This window comes from Ictidomys tridecemlineatus, chromosome 13, assembly GCF_052094955.1.
Source record: "Ictidomys tridecemlineatus isolate mIctTri1 chromosome 13, mIctTri1.hap1, whole genome shotgun sequence".
Classification (NCBI taxonomy): Eukaryota; Metazoa; Chordata; class Mammalia; order Rodentia; family Sciuridae; genus Ictidomys; species Ictidomys tridecemlineatus.
This window is the reverse complement of record NC_135489.1, coordinates 12,488,214-12,513,501: the sequence shown is the minus strand read 5'-3', so window position 1 is coordinate 12,513,501 and position 25,288 is coordinate 12,488,214. Positions and strand designations below refer to the sequence as shown.

General features: G+C 40.4%; 1 protein-coding gene across 1 annotated transcript; it reads left to right on the top strand.

The window, feature by feature from the left end:
* The first annotated feature begins 1,302 nt into the window (after positions 1–1,302).
* Serpinb13 (serpin family B member 13) lies at positions 1,303–12,902 on the top strand. Its single transcript, XM_078029915.1, has 7 exons — positions 1,303–1,467; positions 1,978–2,034; positions 8,297–8,425; positions 8,792–8,909; positions 10,274–10,416; positions 10,623–10,778; positions 12,105–12,902. The coding sequence occupies exons 1-7, from the start codon at positions 1,303–1,305 to the stop codon at positions 12,507–12,509; spliced, it is 1,173 nt and encodes a 390-aa protein (XP_077886041.1). The 3' UTR covers positions 12,510–12,902.
* The last annotated feature ends 12,386 nt before the right edge of the window (positions 12,903–25,288 follow it).

Here is a 25,288-nt window from a genome sequence, read left to right as displayed (position 1 = left end):
GCCTACATGACCATAACAACGTATCTTCATCTTATTTTTTTTTAACAATACTTTTATTTTATTTATTTATTTTTATGTGGTGCTGAGGATTGAACCCAGGGCCTCACATGTGCTAGATGAGCGCTGTACTGCTGAGCCACAATCCCAGCCCTCTTCATCTTGTTTAACCTAAATTAATTCAGTTTATTTCTGAGTAAAACCTATGAGGAATTCCTATGGAAACCTGAGGTTGATATTGAAGACAGAACAGCTTTCATAGGATGCCTTAGCAGAGATAAACCTCTCAGCTTCCCAAAATATGTGCATTAATTTATTTTGCATTTATTTTATTCTTGTTTTCGGATTCTTCTTAAAGCCTTTGTTAAATAGTTATAAAGTTGTTGGTGATTAAGAAATGTAAAAAAAAAGCATGTTCTACTTTTTTATTAGAGAAATATTAGTTGATCTTTAGAAATTTTTATTATTTTTTGTGCTGGGCATGGAGGTGCATGCATAATCCTATATTCAGGAAGCTGAGGCAGGAGGATCCCGAGTTTGAGCCCAGCCTGGGAAACTAAGCAAGACCTTATCTCAAAAGAAAAATAAAAAGGGCAGAGTACCCTGGGATTCCATCCCCAGTTCTGAAAAAAACAAGTGAGATAACAAAAGTAATATTTACCAAACAAACCTGAAACTACACAGAAAAAAAAATCAAATAAAAAAAGAAAACCTCCCCACTCCACCTAATCATCCACTCCTAGAGATGTCTCATTGACCTTCAGTGAAAATTTTACCCAGAGTCAAGTTTTCCTGGAGCTGGGGGTTTAAGAGGATGCTGTTCTCTGGGCTGGATTCTGGCTCAGTGGAGAGACAGACAGCACCAGCCCCAGGCAGGAGTCCTGGCTTGGTTGTGGTCCAGGCTGCTTGAACTGGAGGCCAGTGGGGGTTCCTCTGTCTCCTGGACCCTGTGTTGCTGCCCAGGCCGGGCCTGGGAGGACAGAGCTGGGTTTGCCTGGAGAAGCCAAGCAGGAGGAGGGAGGAGGCGGTGGGCGGCAGAGCAGGCAGGTTCCGACAGAGAACAAGACAGAATTAAACCATTAAGGCGTTAATTGCGAGCGACTAGATGGTGTCAGGCTCCAGATGACTCACATCTCCCATCAGGAGAGGCCGACAGAAGGGTAAGAAGGAGCCAGCCATGACCTGGACCCAGAGGGTGAAAATCCCCATTTTCTGGGTCAATGCAGGGAGAGTTCCCGTGGCACGCAGCAGTTCAGTCCACTGACTGCTGTCGCTGTTCTAGATCTCACGGAAACCCAAACCGCCATGGAGTCACTCAGTGCCGCAAACATTCATCTGGGCCTTAATCTTCTCAAAGAAATGAGGAAAACGAACGATGGCAACATCTTCTTCTCCCCCGTGGGCATCTCAACTGCCATTGGCATGCTCCTCCTGGGCACCCGAGGAGCCACAGCCTCCCAGTTACAGAAGGTAGGGGCTGCCTTTGCTTTCCACGCACAGCTTGTGTCTGGGGACCCGCCTTTGAGAATCACCTTGAAAACACGCTCATCTCGACCTGTAAGCCAGGAGCAGAGCCTGTGAAGACAGGGAGGAATTTCAGGTCCGTCAGGGAAGTTCTCTCTCCAGATGCCATCACGCCATCTGCCCCTTGATGCTTGACATTCCTATGGGTGGGGGCTGCGTGAGTGGCCTGTCCAAGTCACTACTCTCATAATTAAAGATAGAACCTGAAAAGCAAAAAGTATTGGGAGAAGTGACATCATCACCACCTGACATAAATGACACCAAAGACCAAAGCAGGAACAGACGTTCAAAGGCTGCTCTGAAGGGGTCAGGGGCAACCTAGACCTTCTTATGACCTTAGCAAGGGGGTAAATGTCACCTGTATCCATGGAGGTCTTTTAAACAAGCATCCACTTTCCCCTGACTGATTGTGAGGTTTTCTCGGTTCTGACCACTGCAATATTTTCTCCCTATCAGGTATTTTATTCTGAAAAAGACACAGAAATCTCCAGAAAAGAGGTTGAAGAAAAAGAGGTGGGACACATGCTCTTTAATCGTCAGTTTGGTTACTTATTAGGTGTGGGATCACTGGGGAAAAAGGCCCGGGAAAAGCATGAGAGAGGAGACATTTCACACTTATTATTATCAAGCCATAATAATCACTGTAGGTAAATGATGTTGCTAGCTGTATTCATCCATTTTCTGTGGTCATAACAAAATACCTGAGGCTGAATATGTTATAAAGAAAGGAATTTCTTTATTTAGCTCGCAATTTTAGAAGCTGAAAGTCCACATTGGGTGGCTCCATCTGTTTGGCTTCTAGTGATAACCCCTTCGATGCATTACAATGAGGTGGATAAGGAGAATAGAAACAGTTGCATGCAGAAAGGACCAAGTTTGCAGGCTGACCTTGCTTCATAATCACCCGCTCTCAAGAGAACTAATTCGCTTTGTGAGACTAGCATTGATCTTTTCTGAGGGCAGTGCCTCAAGCAGTCTAACCACTTCTCACTGGGTCTCTTCAGTGCTCCACCACCTCTTAATATCACTAAGTTCACTAAGCCTTCAGCTCGTGAACTCCTAGGGGACAAACCACTTCAGAGCCAGCACTAGATTATACAACAACAATAGACACTTAGTGTTAAGAAGAAGCATTAATGAACAATGACCTCCGCGAGCACTATTGGGCTGAAGAGCCCTCAGAGCAGAATGGATGGGTTTTAGAATTAAACATGTTTGGGTTCAAGTGCTGGCCCAGGCACTTAAGAACTATGCTACTTTGAACAAGTCATTTATCTTCTTTGGCCCTCTGAGTAGTACCAGTAGAGGATCTGGAAAACACTGGTAACTCACCAGTGGTGGTGGTAGTAGCAGGTGATTATATCACTGAATTTCATTCATGTTTTGGAATTTCTGATATTTTATTTAAAAAAAATATTAGCACAGGACCATTGATCTCCTGGAGTCTCCGCCAGCTTCAGTGTTCTACCATGCCTTGCCCAGTCTGCCCAAGTATGGGGAAGGGATGGTGGCCATTAGGTCAGGGATGGTCAGAGCTATCCGGAAGGGCACGACTGCTCTGGTGGCAGTCGGTAGTCCAGCTCTGTGCCCTCTGAAAATCCCCTCAAATCAGCAGCAGTAGGAGCTGTTCATTTCATAATCCCAAAAGGCTAGGTTGACTGTGTGCCTCGTTTGCAAGGACGGAGAGTCAGGCTTTCCTCCAGGGTTTGCTCAACAGGGTTAGGTCAGGCGGCTGATAGGCTGTGCACTCAGCTGAGGCCTGCAGTTGTTTCCAGAGCACATTCCCCCCCAGCACCGCAGTCCCTGGAGAGTCTTTATGTCAATTAGGCAAAGACACGTTGCCTTGAGAGATGCCCCTCTCCATGGTGAAGGGCTTGGTGGCTGGTGGGAGTCGGATCCCAGGTTGGTGTGGACCCAACCCGTACGACCCTGTGAGGCAGCTCTGTCCCTTCTCCAGGATTATTTCGGGAGCCACAGAGGTATGTGGAAGAGTGGAATTGCTGATCGAAAGGATATTAGGACAGGAACACATAGTAGGGGCCATGGCTCTGATCTCTTGAATAGATGGAGAAACAGATAAGCAAAGTGATTTGCCCAGAGACAGGCTTGACTATACCATTTGATTACCACATGAAGTCGGAGTATTCTGAACCTTGCTTTTAAACACTGATGATAAAATCTGAAGACGTATTTACAAAGGCATAGGGAATGATCCAAGTAACACCCTCTAATTCCACCTCCCAGTATAAAAAACAGACTATTACTAAATTCCCTGGTGCCTCCTAAGTACCTTCTCTGAGCACAGCCCCTGGTCTCCTGAGAGGGGAGTTCTGCTGCCTTGAATTAGGTGTTCATTATTCCCATATACTAGTGATTTCATCGCATGTAGACTTTTTTTGTTCATTATTACTTTGAATAACTTGTTTTGGGTTCAGCATTACGTCTACAAGATTCGACTAGATTAGGTGGACACTTGTAGCCCCAGTTGATTCATTTTCACAGGTCTTTATGATTTGTTCTACTGATGGGGACTGACTTCCTTCCTTCCTCCTTTCCTTCCTTCCTTCTTACTGTAAACGACGCTGAAGTGACCCTTGTCAGCTCCCTGGTTGGTCAGAGTGAGGGTTTGTCTAGTCCTGAGCTAAGCCGAAGTGGGTCATTCAAGTGGCTGTTGAACACCTGAGATGCATTTAGTTTGAATTGAGATGAACTCTAGGTGCAAAATACATGTGGGATTTGAAGAGCTTAGTATGAGAAATGAATTATTGATTTATATACGTATCATCTGAAAGTAACATATGATATTTATTGTATATTAATATGCAATTAATTTCATATAATTAGTTACATGTAACTGACAATATGCAATTGACACACAATTAGTAATTATATATTAATCAATATGTAGTTGATATTTTGTACTGTTTTAGAACACTTTTGTCACCTAGGAAAGAAATGCCCAAACCATGAGTAGTCAGTCATTCTCCATGGGTCCCCCACCCCATCACCTAATCTCCACCCTGGGCAGTCACTAATCTACTTTCAGTGTTCGAACATTTGCTTATTCAGAACATGTTTTTTTTTTTTTTTTTTTTGCATTCCTCCTCTCTAACTATAATTTCATATCCTTTGTCCAACATCCCTCTTTCCTTTCCTCCCCTTAAACACCTAAGCCATTCTACTCTCTACTTCTGTGAGAGCAACATTTCTGAATTCCACATGAGTGAGATCATGCAGCATTTGTCTTTCTGTGTTTGTCTTATTTCACATAATAGTCTCCAGGTTCTTTCATATTGTCATGAGTGACAGAATTTCATCCTTTTTATGGCTTAATAGTATTTCACTGTGTATATATACCGTGTATTATTTATCCATTCATCTGTTTCTTCTTACTTTCAGAAACATGGTTACTAGAGAATTTAAGATTATATATGGGTCTCACATTTGTGGCTTGCCCTATATTTCTATTGAATATAATGTGAACCTGAGCAGTACAGTGTTTAGTTTTATTAAATATTACCAAATTGTTTGCCAAGGGGATTGTACCATACTTATTCTTCTCAGCAGGGTATACAAGTTCATTTCATACGATTGTCCATGGAGATTGGGACTTAAAATCCCCCTGACCATACAGTTCCCAGTCATCTGTAACACATATCTACATTATCTGTCTCTACTGGTGTTCATATGACTTTTGCCTTGTTAATGAACAGAATTTCTAATGTCATGACATTGTTCAGTTGTGAAATAACCAACTTGGTCATGGTATTTTAAAAATTATACATTGTTGGATTGAACTTGCTAACATTTTGTTAGGAGTTTATAAATGACATCATTTGGCAACATTTTTATTGTATTGTTCTTGTTCAGTTTTGGTATCAAAGTAACACTAGATTCTTAAAATGTGGATTCTTTCCTCTTTTTCTGATCTCTGAAAAAAAATTATATAATTCAGAAATTCATCTAATTTCTTGGGTAGAATTTGAATTAAAACTCTTGGTCTAGTTTTTTTTAAATTAGAGAATTTCTTTAATCAGACATATTTTGATTCCCTTCTCATTTTTCTTTTTGTGCATTTTATAGATTTTTTTAAAGGGTAATATTTTATTGTATGGATACACCACATTTCTTTATTCATTCATTCGTTGATGTATATTTGCATTGTTTCTTTTTTTATTAGTTGCTCAAAACATTACAATGATCTTGACAGATCATATATCATACATTTGATTCAAATGGGGTATGAATTCTTAATTTTTCCATGTGTACAGATTGCAGGATCACATTGGTTATATTTTCTTTATGGTCATCATTGCAATTACTTTGCAATTACATTACAACAATCTATCATTTTAAGCTGATAACCACTTAACTTCAACCACATGTAAAACTGTTCCTTTACATCTCTGTCTCTTCTTTAGTGTATCGATGACACAATTTACCTCTTTTTATATTGTGTATTTATCAACAGATTTATGATTAATTTTATGCTTAAAAAATTCCACATCACATTTAAAAGTGGTTTGTGCAGATATATTTTGATGCTATAGGATCTTACATTTATATATTAAAGTTTATGTTTTCATATGGTTTGTTGCTCTTTATCATCCTTTCACTTAAACTTGAAAGACTCCATTCTGCATTTCTTGTAGGCCAAATCTGATGGTGATGAAGTCCCCCAGATTTTGTGTATCTGGGAATGTCTTAATTTCTCCTTTGTTTTTGAAGGACAGTTTTGCTGGAGATAGTATTCTTGGTTGATTTCTTTTAATATCAAATATATCATCCCACTCCTTTATAGTCTTGAAGGTTTTGCTGAAACATCCTCTTGTAATTGAATCAAAGCTTCCTTATATGTTACAAGTTGCTTTTCTTTGGCTGCCTTCAAGATTCTCCCTTTGTGACTTTTGACAGTTTGGTCATGTTGTGCTGCAGTAGGGATCTCTTTAGCTTCATCCTAGTTCGAGTTTTTAGTTTTTTTTTTTTTTTTTAACTTTTCTTTTAGTTGTTGATGGACCTTTATTTTATTCATTTATGTATATGCAGAGCTAAGAATGGAACCCAGCGCCTCAAATGTGCAAGACAAGCACTCCACCACTGAGCCACAACCCCAGCCCACAGTGGGAGTTTTTAAGTTTCAAACTCATATATCCATTTGTTTCTTCAGATTTGTAGCCATTATTTCTACCAACAGACTGATGGAATTTTCTCTTTTTTTCCTTCTTTGGCTCCCAGGATGTGTGTGCTGTTCCACTTAATAAAGTTCCATAAATGCCTTAGGTCTCTTCACTTTTCTTCATTTTCCACACCTCTCCTCTGTGCTGGTGATTTTGAATGACCTGTCTCTTTCAGCTCACCGGCTCTTTATTCTCCCTGGTCAAGGATGCTGTTGAGTTTCCCTAGTGATTTTCTTCAATTCAGTTTTTGTATTCTTCAGTTCCAGCATTTGTTTGTTTTTTCTTCATCATTTCCATCTCTTTGTCAATATTATCATTTGGTCCATGCACTGTTTTCCTGATTGTGTTTAGTGGCCTCTCTGTGCTCTGTTTTAATTTATTGAGTGGCCTGCTGCTGGTTATTTTGAAAATTCTGTCAGGTAATTCATCTAACTTTTTCTTAAAAAAATTTTTTTTTTCAGTTGTAGATGGACACAATCCCTTTATTTTATTTGTTTATTTATATGTGGTGCTGAGGATTGAACCCAGGGACTGATGTGGGCGAGGCAAGTATTCTACCCCTGAGCCACAACCCCAGTCCCATCCATCACTATATCTTCTAGATCAGTTTTTGGAGATTGTTTCATTGATTGGGTTTTGCTCTCTTGTTTTTTGTATTTCTTGCTATCTTTTGTTGGTTTTGGCATTTGAAAGATTAGCCACCTCTCCTATGGTCTGCTTTAGTATATGGAGTACCTCCTTCAATTAGAGATTCTAGAGACCCTTAAACATTTTCAGGGGACTTCTCAACCTTGTGACATGATCTGTAGAAGAGGTTTGTTGTTTTTTTTTTAGTTGGAGCGCCCTCTGCTGTCTTTCTGTACTACTGCAGACTCTACTGGCCTTTATGTTCCCAGGTGCAAACAGGTCATCCACTTCAAAACTAAAATGCCCTCTCTTTGCATCCACTGTGATTTAAAGCAGACAGATATCACTAAACAGGCAATGAGACCATTCTCCTCTTTGTTCCAGAGATGTGTTTGGGGTTAGATGGCCCTGCCATGGAATACCCTTCAGCCCTCAATCAGAAAATGGGTGGATCCTGTAGGAAATGTCCAGAAAAGCTGATTGTTTTCCAGAGACAGTGATAAATCTCATTTTAGTTCTATGTGTAGTTCTGACAAATGCCTACTTATTCCATCTTATCCACTGTCTGTCTAGAACAGAAATTTCTAAACTCTGGCAGATAAGAATTATCTGGGGGGAATTATCTACTTCTCTTAGGTGCCTGGAGTATTTTGGGCAGATAAAAACAATGTAAATAACATAGTAGACAATTACATTTGAGACCAAAAATGCAACCTGAGTCAGAAAAGAAGGACCTGTGGTGTTGGGATGGTGGACAAAGCTTCTCAGTGGAGCTGAGACTTGTCATGACTTACAGGATCATATGATTCATGTAGAAGCTAACTGACATCTAGGGGCCACACGGAACCCACAGATTGCACTCAAGGGAGCCCAAATGAGGGGAAGACCCAGTAGCTGAATCCTCTTGAAGGAGAATCTAGGTTGGCCTTTGCCCAGATAACCTATTGATTTTTTTTGTCTTGATTTTGAAGATTGAGAAGACAGAAGAGATCCATCACCAATTCCAACAGGTTTTGACTGAAATAAGCAAACTCACTAATGATTATGAACTGAACTTAGCCAATAGGCTGTTTGGAGAAAAAACATTCCTCTTCCTTCAAGTAAGTTTGCTGTGTCCACCACATCTGTGAGTGTTAGTTTGAATGGCCAAGTGACCATCAGGACTGTGGGTTGGCTAAGACCAAAAGGACTAAGTTGGCTGCTTGGTTCTACCCATATCACTGATGGTCTGTGCCCCAGACATTTATTTTTAACTCTGGCATTCTGAGCATGATTTTTGCCTTAATCCTCTTACATCTGCATAAAATTGTGTGTGGAGGCATTTAAAGTGATTTTCCAGGGAATTCAATGTTTTTTTTTTTTTAACCTTAATCATCCTGATCAACTGGTACTTTTATTGAGACCTGTTGGTAATTGACCAATTGACTATTAAACTCCTCTCTATATCTTTCCTGTTTTTCCTAAAGAAATACTTAGATTATGTTGAAAAATATTACCATGCATCTCTGGAACCTGTTGATTTTATAAATGAAGCTGATGAAAGTCGAAAGAAGATTAATTCCTGGGTTGAAAGTCAAACAAATGGTAGAGTATGGGTGGGTCGTTGGTCATACAAAGACTTTTTGACTGTCTTCTGTGAGTGGAGGCCTGGGCTTGGTTCTGCGTGGGAGCCAGGTGGACACTCTAGAAAGGGCTTGAGATGGGGTTTGCAGGGTTGAACAGGCAGGGCTGGGCATAAAGGGGAGGACACTGCAGATAGTGAAATGGACACAGCAAATGGGGAAACTCAAGGGGAACCCAGGAGGGGACCCTAGGAAGCAGCTGTGTGGAGACCCTTGGAGGACTCTTGGCACTCGGCTGTGTATCAGAGTACCATTGGGGTTCCTGGAACTGGGCTCTTGCCTGTCTTGAGTATATTCTTTCCTGCATATCACAACATCTCTGTTTGTGTCTGGGTCCCTAAGTGCAAATGTCACAGAGAGTTCCCTTTCCCTTTGTTAAGAGAGAAGCACACAGCTCTCCCATCAAGACTGACTCTGCTACCTACAGCTGGGCCACCTGGGCCTCATCTCCACTTGGGCATCGTACAGGGAGGATGCAATGCTCAGTCCCATCTACATCAGAGAATTGGATGAATTCCTCTCCCCTCTATCCCCTTCTCATTCCCTAATATGGCTCAAAAACACGAGAAATACTGGAAAGGAAAGTTAATGTGGAGATTCACTTTGGGAAACAATAGCTGATATTTAGCATTTTTTATTCCATTTTCAGGGAGATTGCTGTTATTACAGAATGCGCTTCTTTTTCATGCTTCATTTAAAGAAAGAAACTTAAAATAATCAGAATATAAGGGGTCTTTCAAAAGATTGGCTGAACAGTGTTTTCAGAGTGTAGTGTGGGATGGACTGAACCCAGAGCCCCAAATATCAGTTGCATTTTTCATAGAATAAGCAAACTCTCAACCTCTCTTGGGAGCCATATTTACTAGGGAAGAGAGGTTGCTCACCAAGTGCTTATGATGTGCCAGACAGTGTTTGAGGCTTTCTACATATTAAATCACTGACTCCTTCCAACAACCCTGTGAGGCAGGTTTTATTCCTATTTTACAGATGTGGAAACTGAGGCACAGAGAGCTTAAATAACTTGCCCAAGATTCCTCAGCTGATAAGAGGCAGAACTGGATGCCATCAGAGGCAATCTGACCCCAGAGGCGGGACTCTTAACCATCAACCTCAATTTATCCAGTGGGATAAATAGGCGATGGGCAGAGTGACAACCTCCCCACCGATTCTGCAGCGAACGCATTGTCGGCAAGGCCTTCAGGTGCTGACCTGGCTGAATTTTCAGTAATCAGTCAAGGCTGTCTGCTTGCTATCTGCCACACATACCATCTTTGATCTGGAAATAGACCAATCTTTCCTTTTTTTTTTTTTTTTTTCTGTTTGCAGAAAAAATCAAGGACCTGTTTCCAGAAGGCTCTCTTAGTAGCTCTACCAAGTTGGTGCTGATAAACACAGTTTACTTTAAAGGACAGTGGGATAGGGAGTTTAATAAAGAAAATACCAAGGAAGAGGAATTTTGGCTGAATAAGGTATGGTTCTTTATTTACGTGATGTGCTTTCACGTGGAGTATAAGATCTGAAGTCATATTTGAGCAAACATACACCGGTGGCAAATGGCCCTTCTGTGACTGATCTTTAGCATCATTATTATCTGATTACTTCAGTGAGCTAGCTTGTTGCCTGTGCCTTTGGTCTAATGTCTTTTGACATCCTGTGCTCTGTTAACTTGTTGCAGAATACATGTAAGTCTGTGTGGATGATGGAACAGCACCATTCTTTCAGTTTCGTTTTCCTGGAAGACTTGGATGCCAAAATCGTGGGGATTCCATATAAAAACAATGACCTCAGCATGTTTGTGCTTCTACCCAATGACATAGAGGGTCTGGAGAAGGTAAACCCCTTGGTCCCTACTGTGCTTTCCTTTCCTAAGTTTTTGATCCCAACACTTGTGCTCCACCAGTCTGGAAGCAGGTGTCTGAGTAGCAGCTGGTGCCTGGCTGTGTTCACTAGAGCATTTCTCCCTCTCTGCAGCCACAGTGGAGCTCTGCAGGGGAACACTAAATGGTATCAGGCTCCCTGGGAGTAACCAGTACTCAGATGTTTTTTGGGGAGCTAAAATGAACATTTAAGATTCAGTAAGAATTCTAAAGATTCCACGACATGGATCCTTTTCTTGGAAAATAAAATCACATTCACTCATTTCTAGCATATTTTCACCCACTTTGCAGTTAAAATGTGAATGTGGCTAATGTCCTGTGTTCTGGACATTAGGAAGGCTTCGATTCAAATCCCTGCTCCTTTAGTAGCTTTCTGACCACTGACCCTTCTTACCTTTCTTGAACCTCAATGTTTTCCCAGGCATAAATCAGGCTTCATGGTGCTTAATATGTAGTGTTGTATGATTAGGGAGATGGAGCCTTGAATGGTGGAGGGTACAGAAAGCACTCAATAAATGGTAGCTACTGCATGGTTAAAATACCAAATTTAGTCTTTGCTGTAAAACTTTGCTAGTAGCATTATAAGATGGAAATGTTTTGGGAGAGCCAAGTGGCAATATGTATGAGTTCTTTAAGAGTATTCATTCTCATATGTCAGGTATGAGAATTACCCTAAGGAAATAATTCACAAGATAAAAATTTCCCTTCTGAGTCAAATCAGTAATTTCAGTATTGAATACATTAGGCTACCCAGTTGGAAATTCATAGTACCTACTGTTTTTAATATTTGCAGTATTAGCATCTATCATAATGCCTGGTACATACTAATGTTTGTAAAGTGAATGAAGAGATGAAATGTATCAGCTTGATGGCAATATTATCTATCAATCTGAAGGTATTTAGGCGAGATATGCAATAGAGTGAAAAACTTAAATTACATAAAGTAGACATTCACTGTGATTGCAACTGTGTAAATATATGTGCACATATAAACTGGAGGAATTGGTAAAAAAATGAAATATGTATCAAGTTGCTAGAATAAGACATGACTTACTTTTAATGTTTAAAAATTAATTCAATGACATTGAGATTTCCCCCACACACAGATAATTTAAGGAGAGAAATAGAAATGCCTGCTATATAGTGACAGCAGCACGGTAAAATGAAGTTTCACTTTTATTTATTACGAAAACAATTTCTGATACAAATCGGTACCTTGCCGTTTTAAATTTTTATCCACCATCATGCCAATCTGCTTTCCTCCCCCTCTTAAAAACCAGATTATAGATCAAGTCACTCCTGAGCAATTGATAGAGTGGACCAGGCCGGAGTTTATGGAGGTCAGGACCGTGAACTTGCGCTTGCCCAGGCTGCAGGTGGAGGGCAGTTATGAGCTGGAGCCGGTCCTGGCAGCCCTGGGGCTGGGCGCGGCCTTCAGCGAGAGCGACGCCGACTTCTCCGGGATGTGCGCGCGCTCGGGGCTGCAGGCGCAGAGGTTCCTGCACCGGTCCTTCGTGCAGGTCACCGAGGAAGGCGCGGAGGCCACGGCGGCCACCGGCATAGGTTACATGGTCTCATCGGCCGGGGGCTGTGAGCAAGTCCACTGCGATCACCCCTTCCTGTTCTTCATCAGGCACCGCGGGTCCGACAGTGTCCTCTTCTTTGGCAGATTTTCTTCTCCCTAAGAAAGTCGTGGCCTTGACCTTGGAGATGAGGAAGCAGTGTGGGGGCAGCGGTAGGATCCTGGAGACCTTCCGTGCGCTTGCGTCTTGAGCTGCTGGCCTTCCAATCCGAACGTTAAACCTGCGATTTTATGACGTAATAATGTGTATTTATGATTTTCCTTGAAGGTGAAAGTCCTTTTGTTTGTGTCCTGCAGAATGTGAATCAGACCCAAACTCGTTGAGACTCCCTGTGGGTTTCCTTTGGAAGTAAATGAAGGTCTTGTAAAGTCTTGTGCATCAGTGGGGAGAAGGGGAATCTTGGATAAAGAGAGTGGATTCTTCTTGGGATTTTAGGGGTCTCTTTGGTTCCAGTATTTTGGCATATTATACAAGTAAAATACGAGAATCATTCAATGTGTGCATTCCCTTTTCTTTTCAGCAGATATTGTGGTAAACTGCACACAGGGGAGGGAACTTAGAAACACATTAGGGAAAGGTAAATTAAAATGCAAAAACCAGAGCAAAATGAAACGATATTCCAGAGGATTCCCTTGTTTTCACCTTCCAGTCAAACATAATCCTCTGTTATGTTCCATAAACATTTTGATATTGGAAATGCATGTAATAAATTGAGGAGATAAATGTTGCAGCCATCAGTACTCCTACATTGTCATTTTTTTTTTTTTTTTTTTAGGATTTGGAATGTAAATACTTGAAAAAACTTTTAGAAGACTAGCTGTCACTATTTATGTATTTCTATTAATTTTTTAGTGAGACATAAGTATTACCCAATAGTTTTTTATTTTTATTTTTGTGGCTCTGGGGACTAAACCCAGCTCCTCTTACATAACAGGTAAACACTCTACCATTGGGCTACATCCCTGGTCAACAAATGTTTTTTTTTTTTTTTAAGATTCTTTTAAAAAAACTTGGAATCTTTTCCTGGTGCTCTTCATTGTAAGCTTATTTTACTTTCATCAGTTTTTAGTAAGATCCCCTTACTGACTTATTTTTCAACAGTCTTGCTGAACAGTAAATTACATACCATAAAATTCATGTACATTGTAAATCACAGCTAGTTGATTTTTGGTAAATTCTCAGAGTTGTGCATCCATCACCCAAATCTGGGTTTGGAAGATCTCCATTACCCCTAAAGCACTTTCCTCATGGCTGTTTCCATTCCCAGCCCCAGGCTGTCACTGATTGGTTTTCTACATTTATAATTTTTCCCTACATTTCATATAAATGGAACTATACAATGCACATCTTGTGTGTCTTCCTTTGTTTGCATAATGTGTTTGAGTTTATCCTTTTGTAGCAGGTATTGATGCTTTTAAAAATTATTAGTGCATTTTAACTACACAGAATAATGGAGTTCATTGTGGCCTGCATCGATTCTTAATGCATTTTTATTGCTGAATATTGTTCTGTTTTGTAGAAAAGAGGCATTTATTTATCTAGACACCAGCTCATGAACCGTGGCTTGGTCCCACTCATTACCATTATGAGTTATGAACATTTGTGAACAGGTCTTTGTGTGAATGTAGGTTTTTGTTTCTTTTGGGTCTATTCCTAAGGGTGTCACTGCAGGGTCATATGATAATTTGTTTAGCTTTAAAGAAACTGTAAACTGTTTTCCAGTGTTTGTATCGCTTTACATCCCTCCAGTACTGTATGAAGTTCTCGTGTCTCTCCATCCCTGCCAACATCAGTGTTTTCATGATTGCAGTCCTCCTAATGGGGGAAGGTGGTATTGATTGACATTTCCATGATTAATCAAGTTTATCATTTTTATGTTAGTTATTGGCCAGTTGTATGCCTTCTTACATTCTAATCATTTGTTTATTTTAAAATTAAGTAATTTGTCTTCTTCCTGTATTATTGAATTAAAGATATTTTATATACTTTGGCTATAAGTCCTTTATCAAATCTATGATGTATAAATATTTCTTCACAGTCTGTGTTTCTTTTAGTTTTAATATTAAATTAAATTAAATTAAAATTTTAAATTAAATAAAATGTTATTTTTCAAATTATTTAAAAATATAAATAATATTTTTATTTATAATAATAATAGTTTTTAAAGATATAATTTAAATATCACAAAATTTCTAATTTAAAGTACACAATTCAGTGGTGGGTACATTCACAGAGTCATTCAGTAGACACATTTGTAATCTAATTTTAAAACATTTCTAACCCTCCACAAAGAAATTCCATACCCACTAACCATGATTCCTAGTTCCTCCCTGCTCCAAACTCATGGAAATCATGGTTCTACTGTCTATTTCTCTGGATTTGCCTATTCTGGACATGTTACATTAATGTCATAGTTTTTCATTTAGCACAATACATTCAAAGTCCATTTAAGATGTAGTATGACTTAATATGTCATTCTATTTTAATTTTTTAATTTTTAGATGTTGATGGACCTTTACTTTATTCATTTATTTATATGTGGTGCTGAGAATCGAACCCAGTGCCTCACACACTTGCTGGACAAGTGCTCTATCACTGAGCCACATCTCCATCCCAGTATGTCATTTTTTACTGTTGCTAATAATACATTGTGCAGATATGTCAGATTGTGTGTATTTGATCATCAGTTAATAAACATTTGTGTTTGACTTTTTGGCTCTTAAGAATAATACTGCTAAGAATACTTTGTGTATGACTTTTTGTAAGAATGTCTATACTTGGGAGTGGAATTGCTGGGTAATAGGGTATTTTTATGTGTTTCATTTTGAGGAGCTGCTAAATTGCTTCCAGTGTAGCTGCAACATTTTACAACCCCAGGGCAATGTATCAACACTCCATTTTCTCTGCATATTTTTCTCCCTTCGCCTTCCCTTACCTCTCCTTCCCTCCCCTCTTCTCTCATCCCTTCCCCTTCTCTCTCCCTCCCCCACCCCACCTCTGGAGAGATTTATTAAATTTATAAACTAACTTAGGGAGATCAGATGTATTCCTGGTTTTGAGTTTTTCTGTCCTGGAGCATAGTATGTCTCTTTATCTGTGTCTACTTTTATGTCTTTCAGGAATGTTTTCTGATTTTTCTCATACAGCTTTTGGATGTTCCCTTTTGAGCCTATACCTGGGCATTTTTTCCGTTTGGCTATCATAAATGGCATCTTCCATTTCTATGTTCAGTTAACTGAAGAATGAATTTGTTTTATGGTTGATTCCAGATCTTTGTTGATGATTTTGATGATTAAATTTCTGGTGTCTCTTGTGGGCTGAAGATTTGGAATTCATGGAAAGCTGTCAAGGTGAGTTCTGAAAACCTTCTCCAGCCTGTTGCTAGTGTGACTACCCAGTACCACAGCAGCACCTCTATGAACCCCAGTACCTTGGTCCCAATCAGCCTGATTACTACAAAGAATGGAGTGTTTTGAAAGATAGCTTTTCCATGCATTAGGTAGGTGTGTAAACAAAGCCTGGTGGCACACACCTGTAATCCCAGTGACTGGGGAGGGTGAGGAAGTAGGATTACAGGATTGAAGACAGTGCCAGCAACTTAACAAAGTTCTGTCTCAAATAAACAAAAAATAACAAAAAAGAGGACTGAGGATGAAGTTCAGGGGTAAAGCACCCCTGAGTTGAAACCCCAGTACCAAAATGAACCAGAAGGGGTTTGCAATCTGCTCTGTGGAAGAAAAACAGGTGGTTCTGGAAAGATGAAGAATCCAGGTGAAAGGGTTTTCACAGCCAGGTTGTGCAATAGAGTCACCTAAAAACCTGTGGTTAGTTAAAACAGGTTGTGTCTTTAAAGACTGTGTGTTATTGTTGGTGTGAATGTAGATGGGTGCAGTCATTGTGGAAAAATGGCATGGAGGCTCTGCGGAGATAAAAAATGGTACTACTGTGTGACCCAGCAGCTCCTCTTTGGGGTATAAACTGAGGGGAATGAAATTACCACCTTCTGAAGATACCTGCACTCCCATGTTCATTGCAACCTCAGATGAGCACCTCTTCCCAGCCTATTTAAAAAGGCAAAGAGGAAAGAGAGGAGTGATTCATCAGAGGTGTTAGTAATAAGCCTTTAGGAAGCGCAGTGACTCAAAACTCAGTAGGGATGGGCCAGCAAGTACACAGACACAGAGGGCTGTTGCCAACCACAGCTCCAGTGCAGGCCTTTATTGGCATTTTCCCACCAGCTAGAGACATGGGGCCTCTTCCGTCCATACCCCCAAGTCTCTTTCACTGGGTTTACAAGTGGATCTGAGCATCTTTGTGATTGGTAAAAGGTTGATATTAGAAAAAAGCCAGGAGATACAGTTGGGTAACATGCTATTTGGCAAAAGCAGAGGAGCTTCTGCTTAAACCCAATCTGAGTGCTAACTGGTGCTAATCTGGTAAACTGCCAATCATAGTACAAAATGTCCTCAACTGGTCACATGGCCCATGCATGCCCAATCATGGTACCCATTCAGCCACATAATTTGCCCAGGGGTGTGGAAATGGGTCCTGGAACTTCATGTAGAGATGAGAGAGAAGTTGTCTTTCTTTGAGGTAATAAAAGGAGAAAATCTCAGAATTAAAGCTTAAGGAAAATTTCAGTGTGAATAATGGTTTTCAAATAAATCTCTTGTCTCTTGTTCTTATTTGAGATGATATATAAATTAATAATTCAAGTCTGTTTCAAGATAGTTAAGCCTGGTAAGAATTCCGTGCAGTTGATCACATTATATGCCTAAGAATGTATTTAGAAATGAACACAAACTCATCTGAATGAGCTCTGAGCTCCAAGAATAGAGGTGGGAGATAAAGATCCACATGACTGAGAATCAGTTATTCATTTCTGCAGTCAGTTGAGACAATGGTGAGACAATAACTTGAGACAATAACTTCTATGGTGATGAATCACATTGATAGAAGTATTTGGGTCAGATGTAAACTACTGCCTATGTTCCATTCTTTGGAAACTCTCAGCTTCTGACAAGAGGGCAGAGTGGCTGAAGGACTGGGTTGTTGTGGATAATGACAGAGATCTGACAGGGAGATGCTTCTGAGTGAGTTCTCTGAAATCAGATTACCTGAATTTGACTGCCAGTTCTACCACATATTAGCTGTGGGACCTTGAGCAATCATACAACCTTCTCTATCACAATTCCACATCTGCAAAACACAGTGATTATCCAATAAAATAGTAACTTACTGACCTGTTTTGGAGATTAAATAAAACTTTTTTGTGCTTAAGAAAATGTCTAGTATTTAATAAATGCTCAATAAATATGAATTGCTGCTTTTTCTCCTTGTCTCTATTTTTGCTTGACATCTTCTTGGTCTTCATTCCCCTGTTATTGTTTATAGTAGTTGAATATAATAGTTCCATCAGTTTATGTCTCAGCAGGAAAGAATTGGCATATTTAACTGGGATTTTCAACAAGAACTCTTACCTTTTATTTGGTATTATTTTAGATTTACAGGAAAGTTGCAGAGATACTACAGTGGATTTCCTTATACCCATTCCCAGTTTCTGTTTTCGCTCATTACTATGGTACACTTGGAAAGTCTAAGAATCCAACATTGGTGCATCACTGTGGCAAGCAGAATTCCAAGATGGTGCCCAGGAGTGAAGGGCCCTGGTGTACACACACTTTCTCCTGGTTATCCAATCAAACTCTAATGTAGGTGTTGATGGGAAGGGACTTTGTGAAAGTCAAGAAGATCCTTGGTCAACTGACCTTAAGATGGGGAAATTATCAGAGTGGACCTGGCCTATCCAAGGGAGACCTTTTAGTCTTGGTCTATATATCAGAGGCAGGGGAGTCAGAGAGATGCAGTATCTGAGAGGGATTTGGCAAGAGTGAAATTTTCTTATCCAACTTTAAGGTGGAAGGTGCCCTGAAGCAAGACTCTGAGGGCAGTCTCCAGTTCTGGGAGATCTGCTGTTGGCAGCCAACAAGGAAACCAAAACCTCTTTCCTGCAACTGCAGAAATATGGACTCCAAGGAGCTTGGAGTGTGTTCTTCCCCAGGCCTCTGGAGGGAGCACAGTTCCCGAATATCCGTATTTCAGCTGAGCAAGGCAAAGGGCAGAGAACTTGGTTGCAATGTGCCTGGACTTCAGACCTGTAGAACTGTGGGCTAGAAAAAGCCTGGTAACTTCTTATGTAGTGATAGAGAACTAAAGCAAACACGTTTCCTTAAACTGCAGACTTCATTCAGATGTAACCTTTGTTTTCCTCATGAATGTGCCTTTTCTGTTGTAAGTTACAGTTCAAGATATAACAACATATTAAGGTATCATGTGTTAGGTTCCTGAGTCTATGACAGTTTCTCCAACACCTTTTTTTATGACCTTGGAATTTTAAAAGGTACTGTCTTGAATATGTCTGATTAATTTTCTCAAGATTAGTGGAAAATTTGTAAGAAATTTGTAAGAAACTGCCCAGGTATCCTCCAAAGGGGACATTGTATCATTTTCCATTCCTAGCAGCAATGTCCATCTTCACAAGGTTGAATCTGGTCAATATTTGCCGTCATGCTGGAATCCTCAGCAAAATTCTAACTTTTACATTTGCTATAAGACTGGTTATTTTGAACATATTTTCACATGCTTACTAACATATGTGTATCTTTTCTGAAGTCTCTATTCAAATCTTTACCATTTAAAAATTATATCATCTTCTTATTAACTCTTCATTGTTTTAAAAAATGTATTCTGAAGGAGTACAAGTAGTCAACAATGATAAAATGTCCAAAATTTTTAGCCCTCAGGGAAATGCAAATCAAAACTATGCTGAGATTCCATCTCACTCTGGTCATGTTTTTCATGTTGTCTGTGTGTCTACCCATCTAACTGTACGGATCTGAGGTAGTAGAGTTCCTACCCTGTAGATTTATAGTGTCCCTGAAGGTTTCTAGTACCTCACTGTTAGGGGGAGAGAGATAATAACAACAATCAATGCAAACTATAAACAGAAATGACGCAATCCGCTATTGCCTGCAGTAAAAAGAGTAAGGCTTTACAATTTTGAAGGGTGAACTGGGAGAGAACCGAAGTGAGGTAGGAGGTAATAATTATGAGAGAGGAGGAGAGAAAATAGAAGGAAAACATTAAAGGAAGAGTGAAAGTGAGAACAATAGAAATTGGCCATTAGCAGAAGAAAAGAAAGAGAATCAAGAGAAACAAAATCGAGAGAAAAAAGATATAGACTAAAAGCTTTAAAAAATAAAATGGAAAGAATACAAAACAAAATGAAATGGACTCATTAAGCCTCCTAGTCCACAAAATACTGATCCATGAAAAATAACTACTTTCAAAAAATGCTGGAAATGAGAATGAAGAGACAAATATGAATTTCTGTAAGTGTCCATGAACTATTAGGTAACAATTGAATAGAGAAAATAAAAAGAAAAAATAATCCCCATGGAAAACTAAAGAATTGTTTTCATTGGATTCAAAGGATTCTTGGCTTCCCTTCTCAGCAGTGTTAGTTGGGTTGCTGCAGTGTGCAAGGAAGTCCTGTTAGGTGGAGCTCCTGGGGGCAGGGCTTAGGCTTAGGTAGGCCTCTTTGCTGAATGCCAATTGGCCTGGAGATTTAAATCAGTCTACCTCCAGCACCCAGTACTTGCTGGTCCACAGTGGAAGACTGTACACCAGGGTTCTCCCCCCAGGTTCCACTAGTGTGGTGGAGGAGCCAATCCTAAGTCCCTCCTCACCTGAAGGCCCCACATTTCCTGGTTTCTTGGGTTCAGTCTCCAAACTCAATCTCTCTCACTTCCAAATTTTCAAATTCAGGCCAGGTGCATCTCTCCCAGCCAGTGGGTCCTGCAAGCAACGGGATTAGAGGGATGGGGAGAGCCGGGTGAGTTTCCCCCACCAGTATTCCCCTGTGGAAACCTCTCTCCCTGTTTGATTTTCTCTGGTCACTTAGCACACTCTATGTCATGCAGTGTGGGTGTACCAGGTCTGTATTTAGGACTAAGCCTGGGCTTGTTTCCCAGCTGCTGGCCTCTGAGCTGGAGCTGCAAAATGTTTCTTTCTTGGGTCCTCTGCACACAGCTGGGACAGATGTGGCTTCTTTCCTGCACAAGGATACTGTGTTGCAAGCCTTTCAGGTTAGTCTGGCAGTGTTTTTCATCTCTGAATTCTCTGAATCCAGGCATGCCTCAGGCCTCCTAAAAATGTGGGTTCCTTTAATTTTCTCATCCCTCCACTTTGTTCATGGGGTACCACTCTGGCTGGTGGTGCTGGTGGAGGTGGCAGTGGTGGAGGTGCTGGAGATTTCTTCCTTATTATATGCAACCTCCCAAGTCCCCAATCTGCTTTGAATGTCCAGATTTAATTTCCCACCTTCTTTTCACCCACCTTGCTGAGAAGCAGCCTATCTGCTTTCTTGGTTTCATGCCATGCAGTGTCCCAGAAAGTGACCTCTATTCTGCCCTCTTAAGATCCTCCTGAGCAAAAGTTCTTTGTGAGATACATGGAATACATTTTTGTAGTGTTTTTTGAAAGGCAGTTTTAAATTTTGATGAGATCCAACTCATTAACTTTTTATTTTATGGTTTCTATTTTGTCAAATCTAAGAAAACTTTGCCAATTTCAATTGTGCTAGGATCTGTATTTTTTTTTTGTAGAGTTTTTATGGTTTCAGGTTTGTATGAAATCAGTCCTATGATTGATTCATTCTGAATTATTTTTTGTGAAGTAAGGGATGGAGTTACCCATTTTTCATATTTTTTTTGGCATGATTAATTGCAAAAACTCCTTACCCTATTGGGTTAATTACCTTGGTCACTATGTGGGATGTAAATACATGGGCCTATTTCTGGATTGTCTACTTTCCTTCTAAACGTTATGGTTATTTCAACTCCCCATGATCCCTAATAATGGTCCTTGTGTTGAAGTTTTATTTGTCTTATATCATTGTATTCACTCAAGTTTCCACTGATTAGCATTGGCATAGTATTTATTTTTTTATATTTTTATTTTTGACTTAAATGTGTCATTACTTTCAAAATAATTTTTAAAATACACAGCTTATAGTTGGATGATGTGGTCTCTCCATGGAGGATAGATGGATCCCATCTACTCAAAATCAGTCAGCCTCTGTGACTGGTGAAGCTGCACACTCCAGGACAGTAAGAAGGGCTGGTATTTGGTGAATGAGACTTTCTCTGGAGCTCAGGACAGGCTCATTAGCGGGCTTGAGGGAGCCAGGAAGGTGAACTGGTTTTGGCTTTTATTGTGATTAGGATTGGTCCCAGAGTGAGGGTGTCTGAGACCCCTGGGCTTGCCTGGTTTGAACTTCCCATAGGTGCCATGGGAGGGAGCCCTAGGGCTTTCTTACCAGCCAGATGGGGCTCAAAGGAAAGGAAGGAGGGTAGAGTTTCACCTTGTTTGTAGTCAAACATCAACAGACACTAATATGGCAGTATGGAAAAACGTGGATGTGTAACCCGTGATTCTGCAATATGTATATGGGGTAAAAATGGGAGTTCATAACCCACTTGAATCAAATGTATGAAATATGATATGTCAAGAGCTTTGTAATGTTTTGAACAACTAATAATAATAATAATAAACAACAAACAAACAAACAAAAAACATCAAACACGGGGCCAGACTTTATTGCACTGGGCCCAGCTCTGTAATGCAGTCTGACGAGATACATTTTAAATGGTGTTTAGACCATTAACATTTACTGTGGTCATTGTGGTTGGGATTAAAGGTACCATATTGCCATATATTTCCTGCTTGTTTCAACTGTTCATTGTTCTTCTTTTCCTGACTTCTTTATGTTTATTTTTAGTATTCCATTTCATCTCCCCTTTTAACATATTTATGGTTGTTTTAGAGTTTAAAATATGCATACATACAACAATTGTCACTATTATGTATAATTATAGTATACCAATAAAATGCTTATTTAGTTTAGTACAATTTACCTTTAAATAGTATTACACAAGTAAGTAACTTTTAATGTGACCACCTTATGGCAGTGTACTTCCAATTTATCCCTGGGTCCTTGGTGCTATGTTAGGTATAGATTTTATTTTTATAATTCTTATTAATTCCATAGTATGTCACTAATCTTTTGTTTTAAAGAGTTGATTATCTTTTAAAAGTGAGCAAGTGTCTTTTATGTTCACCCACATATTTACTCATTCTTCATTTTTTTTGGTGTAGATTTAAATTTCTATTTAGCTATCACTTTTTCTACTGTCTGAAGAAGTTTTAGGAGGATTCACATAACTCTTGATCAGCAGTATGCATGCAGCCTGGCCGTTCAGGGTAAACGTGCTGAACTCATAGGGCTACACCACTGCAGGCTTCTTATGTTGTTTGAGGCTCCAATTCCTGAATGGAAACATGAGACAGAAAGTCCATCATGAAGTTTAAACCTGTGCTCTTCAGTAGGGTAGACACCAGCCCAATGTGCTACACTGTTTAAAATGAATTAAAATGAAGCATTCGGTTCCTGTGTTAGGTATCTATTGTTACTTAAAAGTTACTGTGAATGTAGCAGCTGAAAGTAATAGAGAGTTGTGACTTCGTCTCCTGTGGGTCAGGAACTGAGCAGCCTGGCTGCATTCTTCTGGCTTAGGGTCTCTCCCAAGGCCATGACAAGCTGTCTTCAGGGCTGTTGTGACCTCAAGGCTCAACCAGAGCTGGACAGTTTACCTCCATGCTCACTCCTGCACCATTGTATTCCTGTCTCAAGATGTATCATCAACATTTTATTTCATTTTTTTCTTTTCATTTTTAAAAATTTTAAATTGTTATAGAGTACAATTTTTCATATCTCTGGTTGTACATATTAATTTTATTTTTTGTGATGTTCTAGTTTATTTACTCTAAGAAGAAATAGATACTGAAGTGTGTCAAAGACTTCTTAAAGGAAATCATGACCAATAGAATGTAGGAAGGCACATCAGAGCTCATTGATTCAATTTCTTATCTAAACCATGAGAAGCAGAAGCCAAGAAGACTAACAGTACACCAGGAGGACTCCATAATTATGATAACACTATCCAATTTTCATCTTTGTTCGCATAACTGCCATTCTTTCTAGCCCTTAAGACTCCGTGACTTTCCTCTGTGTGTTAACCACTGAGTGAATACTCCGCTGGTTTGGTCTCCTCTGGCAGGTTAATGTACCAAGTAGTCTTGTTAGTTAAACTCATGCCAAATCTGCCCTGGACTCACTGAATTCACCCGGGACAGGATTTCTCCAGACCCATGTGGGTAATACTCAGAGGACACAGATCAGTCTTTCAGTCCTGGAGGGTGTGGGAATGCATTCCCAGAGGGACCCCTGAGGCCAGGCTTTGTGTGCCCACCTCTGGTGACCTGGTCACACATCAGCCTCACCAAGCTGACCATCTGATATTGCTTACATTGGTCCCCTGAGCAGTAGGATTTTGGGTCAGTTGACAGGGCTTATGAGAAACCATAGAGTAAACATGTGTAAAATCAGGGAAGCCTGTGTGCGGGGGCTCTGGCAGAGCTGGATGCGGCACAGGAATCCCATGGAGTGTATGTGAGGTGTGGGGGCAGGCGGGAGAAGAGGGAAAAGGGATCATTTTGGTCTCCCAGGGGGCCCTCTTCTTTTCCCACTCATGAATATCTGGTTCAAATGGTGAAAAACATCCAAAACAGAGAATTTCATGGAGGGTATTATGGGATTTGTGAATTTAAAAATCAGTGTTATAAATGCTGTTAATTTTGAGCTACATTTGCTACTCTAATGATTAGTGAAATTTAAACCATCATAAGATAATGTTAAAATAGTCAAGTCTGGGGCTGCAAAGGCCTGGGCATGCTGTTTTCTACTTCCAAAGGAAGAGCTTGGAGGACTCAACAGAGAGGTTTTGAACATTCTAAGACTCCTGGATTCCTCAGGGTAGTGCTGTCCCTATCAGCAGGGGGAGTAACTACCTGATGGGTTGTGTGTCAGCTGCTCATAGGGGTTTCTTCAAGACTGGAAGGGTTCACTATTTAGGAGATGAAAATTTCAGAGCTGTGTCCAGGGAGTTGGCTTCTGCTGTCCTGGGTGTCTGAGGGCACCATTTCCTGTTTAATGAGTACATGACTTGACTTCACAACCAAGATCCTTCTGCTCTGATCCCCATTAAGACTGGAGATAAGGGATGTGGCCCCTTTCCCTCCTCCTTGCTCCCCCAATACATCCATGGGAGCCCCTTGTTCCCCTTCAGACACAGCATGGCTCCTGGGCACTGAGTGTTTACCCCAACAGAGAGGTACCAGAATCCTTCCCAAGACTGGGAATTTCATGTGAGATTTTATTCTCTTTCTGAATGACCCTGCCAGTGACTCCTCTCCTGTTCCCAAGATATTTAGGAGATGAAAATTTCAGAGCTGTGTCCAGGGAGTTGGCTTCTGCTGTCCTGGGTGTCTGAGGGCATCATTTCCTAGACATGTAGTCAGTTGCTCTAAAAATGAGAATTTAGAGGGGAAGGCACTAAAGTCTGAGCTTCCCTGTGAACCCTTCCAGTCTTGATAGGTCCCACACTTGCCTCCGGGTACCTCGGAATACTGAGGCCGAGGTGTCACAGGAGGATGGTACCTAGTGGCCTCTCTGTCCCACAAGCATCGCACGCTCCTACGTAAACAACCTTTCTCCTCACTGTTGTAATTAGCACACACATTTTTTTTAAGTGACTCATGGCAGGATTCGGGGGTGGGGTGGGTAGGTATTTATTATGTGTTGGGGAAATAGAATCAAAACCAGAATCTTCTCCCAACCCCCAAATCTTCCCCACGAAGGGAGTAGAGAAAGGAAACATTAAAGCAGAATGTAATGTGCATCACAGATAATGTGCTAAGAG

Bases quoted from the DNA above. Each gene is read 5' to 3' on its own strand.
- Serpinb13 (XM_078029915.1), top strand. From the start codon at position 1,303: ATGGAGTCACTCAGTGCCGCAAACATTCATCTGGGCCTTAATCTTCTC. The intron at 10,417-10,622 runs GTATGGTTCTTT...AACTTGTTGCAG, and splicing joins AGGAATTTTGGCTGAATAAG to AATACATGTAAGTCTGTGTG. The intron at 10,779-12,104 runs GTAAACCCCTTG...CTTAAAAACCAG, and splicing joins ACATAGAGGGTCTGGAGAAG to ATTATAGATCAAGTCACTCC.